This window comes from Carcharhinus amblyrhynchos, chromosome 9 (assembly GCF_965287045.1).
Source record: "Carcharhinus amblyrhynchos chromosome 9, sCarAmb.v2.hapA, whole genome shotgun sequence".
In the NCBI taxonomy this organism is placed as follows: domain Eukaryota; kingdom Metazoa; phylum Chordata; class Chondrichthyes; order Carcharhiniformes; family Carcharhinidae; genus Carcharhinus; species Carcharhinus amblyrhynchos.
In genome coordinates, this window is record NC_137332.1 from 10,676,453 (window position 1) to 10,689,801 (window position 13,349).

General features: G+C 45.0%; 1 protein-coding gene across 6 annotated transcripts in view; it reads left to right on the forward strand.

Moving 5' to 3' along the window:
- Positions 1-11,065, forward strand: part of zzz3 (zinc finger, ZZ-type containing 3) — a 125,346-nt gene extending 114,281 nt beyond the window's left edge. For all 6 annotated transcript variants that reach the window (XM_080195156.1, XM_080195155.1, XM_080195154.1 and 3 more), the window contains 3 exons: positions 4,395-4,529; positions 7,136-7,236; positions 10,289-11,065. In XM_080195156.1, coding sequence (XP_080051282.1) covers positions 4,395-4,529; positions 7,136-7,236; positions 10,289-10,433 — 381 coding nt within the window. In that variant the 3' untranslated portion in view covers positions 10,434-11,065. The remainder of the gene's footprint in view (positions 1-4,394; positions 4,530-7,135; positions 7,237-10,288) is intronic.
- Positions 11,066-13,349: the final 2,284 nt, after the last annotated feature.

Sequence of the window (13,349 nt, forward strand, 5' to 3'; positions counted from 1 at the left end):
ACCAACTGAGACTATATCAACTATTGAAGAAAGGAGCATTTCTCGGTGTTCCTCAGATAATCATAGAATCAGACAGTGAAGAAAAGGCCCTTCAGCCCATCAATTCTGCACCAACACATTAGAAACAACCAAACTTCCACCTAATCCCATCTGCCAGTACTTGGTCCACAGCCTTGAATGTTATGATGTGCCAAGTGCTCACCCAGGTACTTTTTAAAGGATTTGAGGCAACTCGCCTCCAACACCCTCCCAGGCAGCATATTTCAGACCGTCACCACTCTCTGGGTAAAAATGCTTTTCCTCAAATTACCCCCCCAAACCCCCTACCTCTCACCTCGAACCAATGTCCCCTCTTGACTGACCCTCCAACTAAAAGGAACAGCTGCTCCTTATCCATTCTGTCCCTCATAGTCATCAGACTTCTGAATGGACCTACCTCACATTAAGTTGATCTTACTCTACACCCTAGCTATGACTGTAACACTACATTCTGCGCTCTCTCGTTTTCTTCTCTATGAACGGTATGCTTTGTACAGCATTGCAAGAAACAATACTTTCCCTGTATGCTAATACATGTGACAATAATAAATCAAATCAAATCTTGCACACCTGGATCAGGCCACCCCTCAGCCTTCTCTACTCCAATGAAAATAACCCAAGCCTATGCCATCTTTCTTCATAACTTAAATGTTTGTATGTGACTACACATATATATATATAAAAAATTATATATATTCTCTTTCACAACGCACGTAACCACCACTCCCACCATGCAAATGCAATTCCCCAAACCTCTCACCTTTAATGACTGTTTTCAAGTGACAACTCCTGTTTGCTGATCCCCTAATTGAATGAATTAGTCTTTTTTTTCCTTATTTACTTCATCAAAACCCAACACAATTTACAAACTAATTTCCCCATTTAGCTTCTGTAGATAACCCTTCAACAATTTTCTCCTCATAAACCACAGATCCCTAGCTTTAATACTAGCCGCAGTTAATCTACATTGTCTGTTTTCCATTGCTTTAATGTCCTTTCTATAATTAGACACGCAAAATTAGACACAGCGGTCTCTCTGATTCTGAGCTAACTTGTACCTTGTGTCAGTTTATCATTACTTCTCTGTCCTCAGACTGTGCCCCTGTTTAGAAAACTGGAACGTTTTTCACCAAGGTTCCTCTGTCAGAAATTAAATGAAGAGAACATTTATTTTTTTTTATGTAGTGTGTACAATGCCTTCAATTCTTTAACTGCAGCCTCACACTCAGTTTTGGTTTTGTCTCTGTTTCTTGGAAGAAGGTTCCAGAAAAATCATGCACAACATTCGGGCACTGTAATCAGTTTGATTTCAAAGCTGTTTTTGTTACATTGAACTTTCAAAGCCTGTTGTCCGTGCCAACTAGGCAACTGTTTGATATCGTTCGCTTTGGTGCAATCTCTCTGGCAGTCCAGAGAGGGTCTCCTGCTGTGCATCAGGATATAAAATAAGCTGACATGACCTTCAGTTTTCCCTTAGTCTTTTTAAAAATGTTGTGAAATGATAAATCATATTAGTTTTTATTGCAAAGCTGAATGTACTTCATAACTCGCTGCACTTTGATTTTAGACTCTGAAGGATGAAAGTTTTGACCATATATAGCTGCACATAACCCAGCAACCCATTAGCTAAAACTTAAAATTATTCATCTTTATCCCACTTTCCGGATCTGATTATTTTTTCGTGGGGGATATGAAATATGGTTCTGTTTTTATCTACAACTATCAACTCATTGAATCCCTGCTGTGTAAAAGAGGCCATTCAGCCCATTGAGTCAGTGCCGACACTCTGACAGAGTGTCTCACCCAGACCCCCGTCCCTGATGCATCCCTGTATCCCCACACATTTATCATAGCTAATCCACCCAACCTGCACATCTTTTGAAACCAAGGGGCAATTTAGCATGACCAATGCACCAAACCCACACATCTTTGGGGTGTGGAAGGAAACTGGAGCATCCGGACCACACAGACAATGGAGGAGGATATGCAAACTGGGTGTCTGGTGCTGTGCGGCAGCAGTGCAAACCTCTGTGTCACCATTCCACCCTATTATTTAATCCACTTGCCCATTCTTTCTGCTTGAGTCAGGATTGAGACTCTTGGCAGGCTATTGAACTTCTGAAGCATCACAGCTGACCCTCATCTGAATTTCATATCCGCTATACCACTTTCCAGTTTGAATCATTGGACTGATTTCAGGATGCCAAGTCACACACTCTTTTGCCGTTCCACATTTCTGGTTCCCGACCAGTGGTACTGGCCCAGCTGAGAATGGACCAACTCAGCGTGGGCCAGACATTGAACTGCTCACTATCTTCTGCTGCGTAAACAGTTATAAATATCTTTTAACGTTCGTTTATGTTTCTTAACTACACAGACGAGAATTTAATACAATATGGTTTTTAAGTTGTAGTCAGCAGTTTGCTAAGAAAATAAATAAAATTTTACAGAAGACATTTGTAATTTCCTTGATGATAGTTGCATCTCTCAAGGCAAATAATGCCAAGTTCCAATGCAAATATTGACATAGATTTTAATGACTCTCTGATTCCAGGGAGCCCTGAGAATACTGAGACAATTCTAATGCTCGCTGGAAATAACATTGCATTCTCATCTTCATAGAGATTTCCAGCATGGAAACAGGCCCTTTGGCCCAACATATCCATGCTGCCCAGTTTTTAACTGCTAAGCTAGTCCCAATTGCTCACATTTGGCCCATATCCATCAATACCAATCTTACTCATGTATCTGTCTAAAGATTTTTTAGAAGGCAAAATTGTACCCACCTCTACTACTACCTCTGGCAGCTTGTTCCAAACACTCACTACCCTCTATGTGAAAAAAATTGTTCCTCTGGATCCTTCTGTATCTCTTCTCTCTCACCTTAAACCTATGCCCTCCTGGTTTTGACTCCCCTATTTTTGGGACAAGATGTTGACTGTCCAGCTGATCTATGCCCCCCATTATTTTGTAGATCTCTATACGTTCACCCCTAAGCCTCTTACGCTCCGGGGAAAAAATTCCCAGTCTATCCAGCCTCTCCTTATAACTCAAACCATCAAGTTCTGGTAGCGTCCTGGTAAATTTTTCTGCACTCTTTCTAGCTTAATAATATCCTTTCTATAACAGGGCAACCAGAACTGTACACAGTATTCCAAATGTGGCCGTACCAATGTCTTGTACAACTTCAACAAGGTGTTCCAACTCTTGTATTCAATCTTCTGACCAATGAAACCAAGCATGCCGAATGCCTTCTTCACCACCCTGTCCACCCATGAGTCCACTTTCAATGGGCTATGAACCTGCACCCTAGATCTTTTTGTATGAGTATTGATATGCAGGTCACCCTGCAAGTACTGACACACTCATGGGGTGCATCCTGCAAACACTGATACACTCCCAGGGGTTGCTCTGCAAACACTGACATCCTCGTGGGAGTCACCTTGCAAGCACTGACACCCTCCTGGAAGTCCCTGCTGCCATCAGACTTTTGAATGGGCCTACCAGATATTAAGGTGATCTTTCTCTACACCCTAGCTATAACTGTAACATATTTTGCACCCTCCCCTTTCCTTCCCTCCAGTGTGCTCTGTGAACGGTATGCTTTGTCTGTATAGCAAGAAACAATATTTCACACTGTATACTAATAAATGCGACAATATAAATCAAATTAAATCAAAACAATAACCTACTCCCATTATCACCCTGCAAACCCTGATATCTTTCTGGGGGTCACCCTGCAAACACTGATATTTTTCTGGGGGTCACCCTGCAAACACTGATGTGTTTCCAAGGCTCCCCCCCACAGAAGTTGACATGCTCCCATGTGCAAACATTGGCATTTCTCTGTGCCTCCATATTCCCTTTGCATTGCTGCTCATGTCCTGCTCAGTGGTGAAGACATGATGTGGAGATGCCGGCATTGGACTAGGCTAAGCCCAGTAAGAAGTCTCACAACAACAGGTTTATTTGGTAGCACAAGCTTTTGGAGTCTCACTGTTTCTTCAGGTGAGTGGGAGTTGTGTTCAGATGAGTGGTCCAACTTAATGTGAGTCTTGTAGATGGCGGAGAGGCTGGAATTTCTTGCTTAAATTGTTCTTTTTAATATTGTGTTCATTACAGTGAGTATATTTAATACAAAGAAATGGAATGCTTTTCCAATTACGTGTTGCCTTCAGATGTCCCCTGGTCACATACAGCATGATCGAAGGCAGGTTAAAGTTCCGTATATGTTAATCCCAAGGGTGCACCACAATCCCTCCCCATTCCATTCTGACGTCATATAATAGTTATTGGAAACCCAGGTAAGTCTTTTCTGATGCTGCACAAGCGTAAACTGCTTCCTCCTCTTACAGGATGACGAAAGCATTCCACCTTCATGTCGCCACACGGCAGAATACAAAGAGCTGATGTGCTTGAAGAAACTGAAAAAGCAGAAGCTTGAGCTGATGCAGGCAGAAAGCAGTTTTGTACAGCACATCGGGTTTAAGGTGGGTATTGATTTCTGTGACCATTGGAATGAAGCCTGGATTAGAAAGATTCAGAGTCCTACATGAAAGAGGAATAGTCACAGAACTGCTTGCAGTAATATGTATTTTGGTGAGGATCAGAGTATTAGGATTTATAGTGCCGTCTGCTACTGCAAGGACGTATGTTGTTTTATGGGCATATGGTGTCAGAGTTACTTCTTTCATGCAAAGTCACAAAACCAACATCCATCTGAATGCGCAAAGCATTTGCAACAAAATAAATGAGTTGATAGCACAGACTGCAACATATGATGGATCATATGATGTGTCTAGGGCGGTGGATAGAGGAGAGCCAGTGGATGTGGTGTTTCTTGATTTTCAAAAGGCGTTTGATAAGGTGCCTCACAAGAGGTTATTACAGAAGGTCAGGGGGCATGGAGTTGGGGGTAGGGTGTTAGCGTGGATAGGGGATTGGCTGTCAAATAGGAGGCAGAGAGTGGGGGTCAATGGGTGCTATTCGGATTGGTGGTTGGTGACTAGTGGAGTGCCCCAGGGGTCGGTGCTGGGGCCTCAGCTATTTACCATTTATATAGATGATCTGGAGGAGGGAACCGAGTGTATGGTGTCGAAATTTGCTGATGACACCAAGATTGGTGGAATGGCAAATTGTGCGGAGGGTGTGGAGAGTCTGCAGAAGGATCTAGATAGGCTGGGTGAATGGGCCAGGAACTGGCAAATGGAATTTAGTGTTGGCAAATGTGAAGTTGTCCACTTTGGTAGGAATAATGGTAGGAAGGACTATTACTTACATGGCGAAAAACTGCAGCAGGCGACGGTGCAGAGGGACCTCAGGGTCCTTGTGCATGAGTCATAAAAACCCAGCCTGCAGGTGCAGCAGGTGGTCAGGAAGGCGAATGGGATGCTGGCCTTCATAGCGAGGGGGATTGAATATAAAAGTAGGGAGGTCTTGCTGCAGCTGTATAGGGCACTGGTGAGGCCGCAGCTGGAGTACTGTGTGCAGTTTTGGTCGCTGCACTTACGCAAGGATATTTTGGCCTTGGAGGGAGTGCAGAGGAGATTTACTAGGCTGATACCGGAGTTGAGGGGGTTGAACTATGAGGAGAGGCTGAATAAACTAGGCTTGTACTCGTTAGAGTTTAGAAGAATGAGGGGAGATCTCATTGAGACATTTAAGATGATGAATGGGATGGATAGGATAGGGGTGGAGAGGCTCTTCCCGCTCAGAAAGGGCAGTAGGACTAGAGGGCACAGCCTCAAGATAAAGGGGGGACGGTTTAGAACGGAGTTGAGGAGGAACTTCTTCACTCAGAGGGTGGTGAATCTCTGGAATTCTCTGCCTGTTGAGGTGGTGGAGGCTGCCATGCTAAATATACTTAAGATGCGGGTTGATGGGTTTTTGATAAGAGAGGGGATTAAGGGTTATGGGGAGAGGGCGGGAATGTGGAACTGAGACACGACAGATCAGCCATGATCTTATTGAATGGCGGGGCAGGCTCGAGGGGCTAGATGGCCTACTCCTGCTCCTATTTCTTATGTTCTTATGTTCTTGTCATAGAATCGTACTGTGCAGAAGTAGGCCATTCGGCCCATCAAGCCTGCACTGACCACAATCGCACACAGGCCCTGTCCCCACTACCCCATTTATTTACCCTAGCTAGTCTCCTTGACACTAAGGGGCAATTTAGCATGGCCAATCCACCTAACCTGCATATCTTTGGACTGTGGGAATCCATGATGTATCAGCTGTCACAGATAGGTGGTTGCATTAGGACTGGGTGCTCAGCATCCCAGGGTATACAATATTCCCGAGGAGCGAGGAGGTGGGTAAGTGTTGTTAATCAAGGAACATTTCAGATCGGGATAAAAAGGCAGTGGATAGTGATGTAGAATCAATTTGGATTGAAATCATGAATAGCAGGGTAAAGAAGACAAGGGTGGGAATAGTCTGTAGACCCCAAAATGTGACCTGTCAAGAACCCGGAGCATAAATGGGAAAATATCAAGGGCGTATTTGAAGGAAACTGCAATTATCATGGAGGATTTTAATCTGCATGTTGGTTGGACAAGCCAAACCAGCAAGGTAGCATAGAAGAAGAGATGATGAGATGGTTTCACTAGTGACAGAGTCTTGAACAAGGGGACATCGCTACAAGATAAAGGACTGGTCATTTAAAACTGAGCTGTGTAGAAATTTCTTCCCACAGAGGGTGGTGAATTTCTGGAATTCTCTGACCCAAAAGATGATGGAGGCTGGAACATTAGAAGTATTAAAGTGGAGGCGGATGAATATTTGATAGATCAAGGAATAAAGGGCTATGTGGAAATGGCACAGAAAAGGAGCTGAGGCCAGCATAGATCAGCCATGATCTGTTGAATGGTGGGGCAGGCTTGAAGGGCTGAATGGCCTGCTTCTGTTTCTTGTGTTCTTGTGTAATCCGATGGTGAGGCAATTTAAAATTTAGTTGTGTTAGTGTTTTGCAAATTGGAAAACGTAAGTTTCAGGTGCAGGTCAGAAGCAAGCATTTGAGTCATTTGTTAAAACAACAGAAAAGACAGTTCATGCTGGGATCTACTCGTGTCTTTTTAATTGTGATTTTAATTGGCAGTGTGACAACTGTGGCACAGAGCCAATTCTCGGATTAAGGTGGCATTGCCAAGACTGCCCGCCGGACAGTTCAGTGGATTTCTGTGACAGTTGTTCAGACTGGTAAGTTCCTGCACTTGTAGAAAATTGACTTCTGGGTTTGCATGTTCCTAGTTACCAAAAAATGCATTGTAAGGTGTCTGAAAAAACACTTGAAATTCAAAGGTGCGTGATTTGGAAAAATGAGGTGTACAGAGTGACTGATAAAAATTCCCTCTTTATTACTCGGTACATGGCTCACTGGAGCTTTGGATGCCACTTCCTAGGATTCTTTTGCCATGCCCCATGGAAATCTGTGGTCTTACAAAGGGTCTACAAACTACAATGGGTCATGTACGAAGCCCAGTCCATCACGCAAACCAGCCTCCCACCCATTGACACTGTCTACGCTTTCTACTGCTTCAGGAAAGCAATAGCATAATTAAGGACCTCACGGACCCTGGACATTCTCTCTTCCACTTTCCTCCATCAGGAGAAAGAAATAAAAGTCTGAGATCACTACCAACCAACTCAAGGACAGTTTCTTCCCTGCTGTCAACAGACTTTTGAATGGACTTACCTCACATTAAGTTGATCTTTCACTATGACTATAACACTACATTCTGCACTTTCTCCTTTCCTTCTGTATGAACGGTATGCTTTGTATAGCACACAAGAAACAATACTTTTCACTGCATACTAATTCATGTGACAATAATAAATTAATATTCAGGTTGACTTTTGGATTGATGACCTAGGTGAGAAGTTTTGAGAAGAACTCTGTACCCCAAATGTTGCCTTTTCTCCTTCAGGTGCAGACAGACTGCTGTGTGTGTTCACCATTCCCCAAAATGTCCTGTATCAACATTCTGAATTCCTTTTTTTTTAAATTCATTCAGGCATGTAGGTTTCATTGGCTAGGCCAGCATTTATTGCCCTTGAGAAGGTGGTGGGAGCTGAGCTGCCTGCTTGAATCATAAGACATAGGAGCAGAATTAGGCCACTCAGCCCAAAGAGTCTGCTCTGCCATTCAATCATGGCTGATATTTTTCTCATCCCATTCTCCTGCCTTTTCCCCATAACCCCTGATCCCCTTATTAATCAAGAACCTATCTATCTCTGTCCTAAAGACACTCAATGATCTGGCCTCCACATCCTTCTGCGGCAAAGAGTTCCACAGATTGACCACCTTCTGGCTGAAGAAATTCCTTCTCATCTCTGTTTTAAACGATTGTTCCTTTAGTTTGAGATTGTGCCCTCTGGTTCTAGGTTTTCCTACTAGTGGAAACATCCTCTCCATGTCCATTCTATCCAGGCCTTGCAGTATCTTGCAAGTTTCAATAAGATTTCCTTTCATCCTTCTAAACTCCAACGAGTACAGACCTAGAGTCCTCAACAGTTCCTCATGCGACAAGTTCTTCATTCCAGGGATCATTCTTGTGAACCTCCTGTGGACCCTTTCCAAGGCCAGCGTGTCCTTCCTTAGATACGGAGCCCAGAACCATTGGGTATTGCGTAGTAACATTGTTTTCTGAATGTGTTATTAAAAAATTGACCTGCAGCTGTAGTGGCTGTAATAAGCAATTTGGAAAATTGAACCTGGGATTCATTCGTACAGCATAATGTGGAATCTTAATCAATGATCTTGCATCCCACCATCTGAGGATGCTGGTGACTTGCTGGAGAGGATTATACTGCTTGTGTTAGGCTCGCCTTGCTAAGGGCACTAAGCATAGGCAAGGGGGAATTCTTGGCCTTTTTGGCCATGTTGAACCAAAAGATAGACCATGGTCAGTCCCCAGTGGCTGAGTGGTCTGCAATGCCAAATTCAATTCAGGGGTTTTGATGTGTTAAAGCCAGAGGACAGGTTCCATAACCGAAAGTGAAAATGGTTGAAAATCTCATCAGGTCTGGCAACATCTATAAGGAGAGAAAAGAGCTGGTGTTTTGAGACCAGATGGCCCTTTGACAAAGCTGTCAAAGTTTGACAAAGGGTCATCTGGATTCAAAACATTAGCTCTTTTCTCTCCTTACAGATGTTGCTAGACATGCTTAGATTTTCCAGCATTTTCTCTCTTGGTTTCAGATTCCAGCATCTGCAGTAATTTGCTTTTAGACAGGTTCCTTAAACCTGGCTCACATTCATTTAACTTTAGGAGATTGAGGATAATCTGATTGAGGTGTTTCAAATGATTCAGTCAGGTGAGTGCAGAAGGGAAACCCATTCGCACTTTATAGAAATAGAGTAGTGGAAATCTGGAACTCTCTTCCCCCGAAAGGCTGGCAGTTGGAGCTTTCAAGGTTGAGGGACATTTTGCTGAGTAAGAGAGTAGCAAGGGGTACAAAGTGAAGAACAGAGGAGGAACTGAGAGCTTTGGAGAACTGTGTACAGAATGGGCCGAATGGCTACTCCTGCACTATCGGTATTCTGCGGTTCTTTAGGGTAGGTGGATTAGCTATGGTGAACGTGCAGGGTTACGAGAAAGGGTAGGTGGATGGGCCTGGGTAAGATGCTCTTTCGGAGAGACAGTGCAGACTTGATGGGCTGAATGGCCTCCTTCTGCGCTGTAGGGTTTTTTTTATTAATTCGTGACACATGGGCATCATTGGCTGGCTGGTATTTATTGCCCATCACTAGTTGCCCGAGGGCAGTTGAGAGTCAACCACGTTGCTGTCGCATGTAAGCCAGATCGAGTAAGGATGGCAGATTTCTTTCCCTAAAGGACATTCGTGAACCAGATGAGTTTTTCTGAAAATCGACAATGGTTTCATGGTCATCAGTAGATTTTTAATCCTAGATATTTTTTATTCAATTCAAATTCCACCAGCTGCCACGGCAGGATTCGAACCTGGGTCCCCAGGATATTAGCTAAGTTTCTGACTTAATAGTCTAGCGATAATACCACCAGGCCATCACCTCCTCCACCCTATGGTTATTTAGCAGGTAGGGATAAATAAAAGGGCCTATATCTCCATGGTTATGGCATACAAAGGGGAGGAAATTATGTTACATTTGTTTAAAGCTGCGATAAGTCTGAATCTAGGATATTGTGGTCAAGTCTGGGCACAGAATCTCAGGAAGGATGTATTGCTTTTGGATCTTCAAATTAATCTGCCTGTTCTCTGACTCTTGCAGCCTGTACGAAACAGAGGTTCACAAAGGTGACCATCAACTGGACCCTATCTCCAGAGCTGAGACATTTCTGGACAGAGATTACTGCATGTCTCAGGACACCAGTTACAACTACCTTGATCCGAACTACTTCCCGGCAAACAGATGACATAAAGGGCGTAGTCGGGGAGGAAAAAAATAAACAAAACTCCCGCGGGGAGTTGACTTTCTGCTCTTCAGTGCATCACAAAATCAGGCTCCATTTGTTGATTCCTTGCACAGATTGAAAGCGTCCTGCTGCTGTTCCCAAAAATAAATGTCCGCAGGCGATGGCTTTTCACTGGGCGCCCTCATCAACTGTGGCCCTACGCTCCCTGCAGTCCTGTTTGTCATTTAACAGCCGGTGAACATTCCTTACATACAGCGGGTTTCCTCGAGAGGCCTTCCATACACTCACTCACTCTCTCCTTCTTCACTTTCACTCTCTCCTTCACTTTCACTCTCTCCTTCACTTTCACTCTCTCCTTCACTTTCACTCTCTCCTTCACTTTCTCTCTTTCTTTCTCTCTCTCCTCCTCTTTCTCTCTCTCTCCTTCTCTTTCTCTCTCTTCCTTTTTTCTCTCTCTCTCTTCCTTTTTTCTCTCTCTCTCTTCCTTTTCTCTCTCTCTCTCTTCCTTTTCTCTCTCTCTCTTTTCTCTCTCGCTCACCTTTTCTCTCTCCTGCTCTCTCTCCTTTTCTCTCTCTCACTCTCTCCCCTCCTCCTCTCTTGCTCTCTCCCTTCCTCCCTCTCTCTCACTCGCTTTCTTCTCCCCCCTCTCTTGCTCTCCCCCCCCCGCTCTCCCCCATCTCTCGCTCTCCCCCCTCTCTCGCTCTCCCCCCTCTCTCGCTCTCCCCCCTCTCTCGCTCTCCCCCCTCTCTCGCTCTCCCCCCTCTCTCGCTCTCCCCCCTCTCTCGCTCTCCCCCCTCTCTCGCTCTCCCCCCTCTCTCGCTCTCCCCCTCTCTCGCTCGCTCTCTTCTCCCCCTCCCTCGCTCGCTCTCTTCTCCCCCCTCCCTCGCTCGCTCTCTTCTCCCCCCTCCCTCGCTCTCCCCCCTCTCTCGCTCTCTCCCCTCTCTCGCTCGCTCTCACTCTCCTGTCCCCTCTCTGTCTCGCTCTCGCTCTCTCCCCCCTGCCCACTCTCTCTTTCCCACCCCCCACTCTCTCTTCTTCTCTCTCTCACTGTTTGTCTGCTTCGTGGCTCTCTCTCTCACTCAGTTCTGTTCCCATTAGTTGATGGACATGGAGGAGAAAGGGAAGGCAAGATGGTTGCAAACTGCGCAGGCCCAGTTATTTAATTCCAAAGGCGAGATCAGTTTCTGTGACAAAGACTGTACTCTTAACCATAATATGATGTAGATAAATGTCTGTGTAGATGAGTATTTATGGAACCACAAGATACATTAAATTTGCTATTATGTTGTGTAGTGTATAGTCCTAGTGGCACGAAGAAGGGGGGCGGGGCTGCCTTTTTGTTATTGGAAAGGAAGTTCCAGGTTATACAGGAGAGCACGTTGAATTTATTAAACTAGTAGAGTTGATGGCAGAGATGCCAGACCAGGTTAAGACCCTGAGCATTGAACCTGCCTCACACAATCGGCTGCTTACATCTGAAGAAGCTTCTCTTTTCTATCAGCCCTCCCCCTGAGCAATAGCAAAGCACTACCTGAGGTAAAGAATGTCAGGGGCACCAACGAAGAAACGTGGGTGTGTTTATCCCTTCACACCACAACCCGCCCTAACCACCACCTCCCCTCCCCTCCCCTCCCGCCTCCCCTCCACTCCCCTCCTGTCTCCCCCCCTTCGCTCCCACCTCCCCCTCCCCTCCCGCCTCCCCTCCCCTTCCGCCTCCCCTCCCCTCCCACCTCCACCTCCCCTCCCCTCCCCTCCTGCCTCCCCCTCCCCTCCCCTCCCGCCTTCCCTCCCGCGCCCTCCTCCCCTCCCCTCCCGCGTCCCCCTCCCCTCCCTCTTCCCCCTCCCCTCCTTCTTCCTCTTCCCCTCCCCTCCTGCGTCCTCCCGCATCCCCTTGTCCTCCTCTCCCACGCCCCCCACCCCTCCCCTCCCGCGTCCTCCCAACCCTCCTGCACCCAACAAACTAAGCTGCACGGATGAAGTTTGAATACAGTCAGTCGTCAGTGGAAGTGTTTTTAGATGTCATGTGATTATAAAACGACTATGTAATGTGTACTAAAATATGGTGAAAAAGTGGTAGCAACAGTGTACATCACTTTATATAAACGCACCTCCACCAAGTTCAGAATCAACCAGAGCGCTCTCTCCTATTCTACCCCTTAATGAGAGTTGTCCCCACAACTCACTAACAAAACTGCCTATAAAAGATAATCAAGTATTATGATAAATTCCCTTTTTTTGTAGTCTGCACAAAAGCTCAATTTGCTGAAAGATTGTATTTTTACTATGTATTTAAATGATTGATCGATACTAGTCAGCAGTGAGCACGGGGTTCAGCTGCGAACTTTTTTACCAGTAGTTGTGCATTGATTAGAAGATTTTTGTACGATTTCAGTTTCTGGCCTCATATCTGTGTGTATGCAATATGTTCTTATACAGACCCGTACAAATGTCAGGAGAGCTGTGAGAAATAAAAAAAGAAACAATGTGGAACTCGTCTCTTTGCGTTACACTCCGTCTTCAGTTTATGGGTCTTAACACCCAACCTTGTAAGCCAAGAGACTTATATTGGCCATGTGTCCAATGCAATAAAATTCATGCATAATTTACATGCTCTGAACTGAGGGGGAGTATATTTTCAATTTGCTCTGACCAGTGGAAGAAAATACATTCCTAGAAATAGCCTGTCAACATCTCTCAATACATTCTCACACACTGAAATATTTTGGAATACAGTCGCTGTACTTCTGATGGTAAACGTGGCAGTCAGGTTCTCGCACAGTGTTCCACCATTATCAGCTTTAACCCAAGTAGGGAGCACTTTAATCAGAATTAGAAAGTTGAGGATTAAACATAGAAGCAGGAGTGGGCCATTTGGCCATTCAAATCTGCTCCACCATTCATTGTGATCGTAGTTAA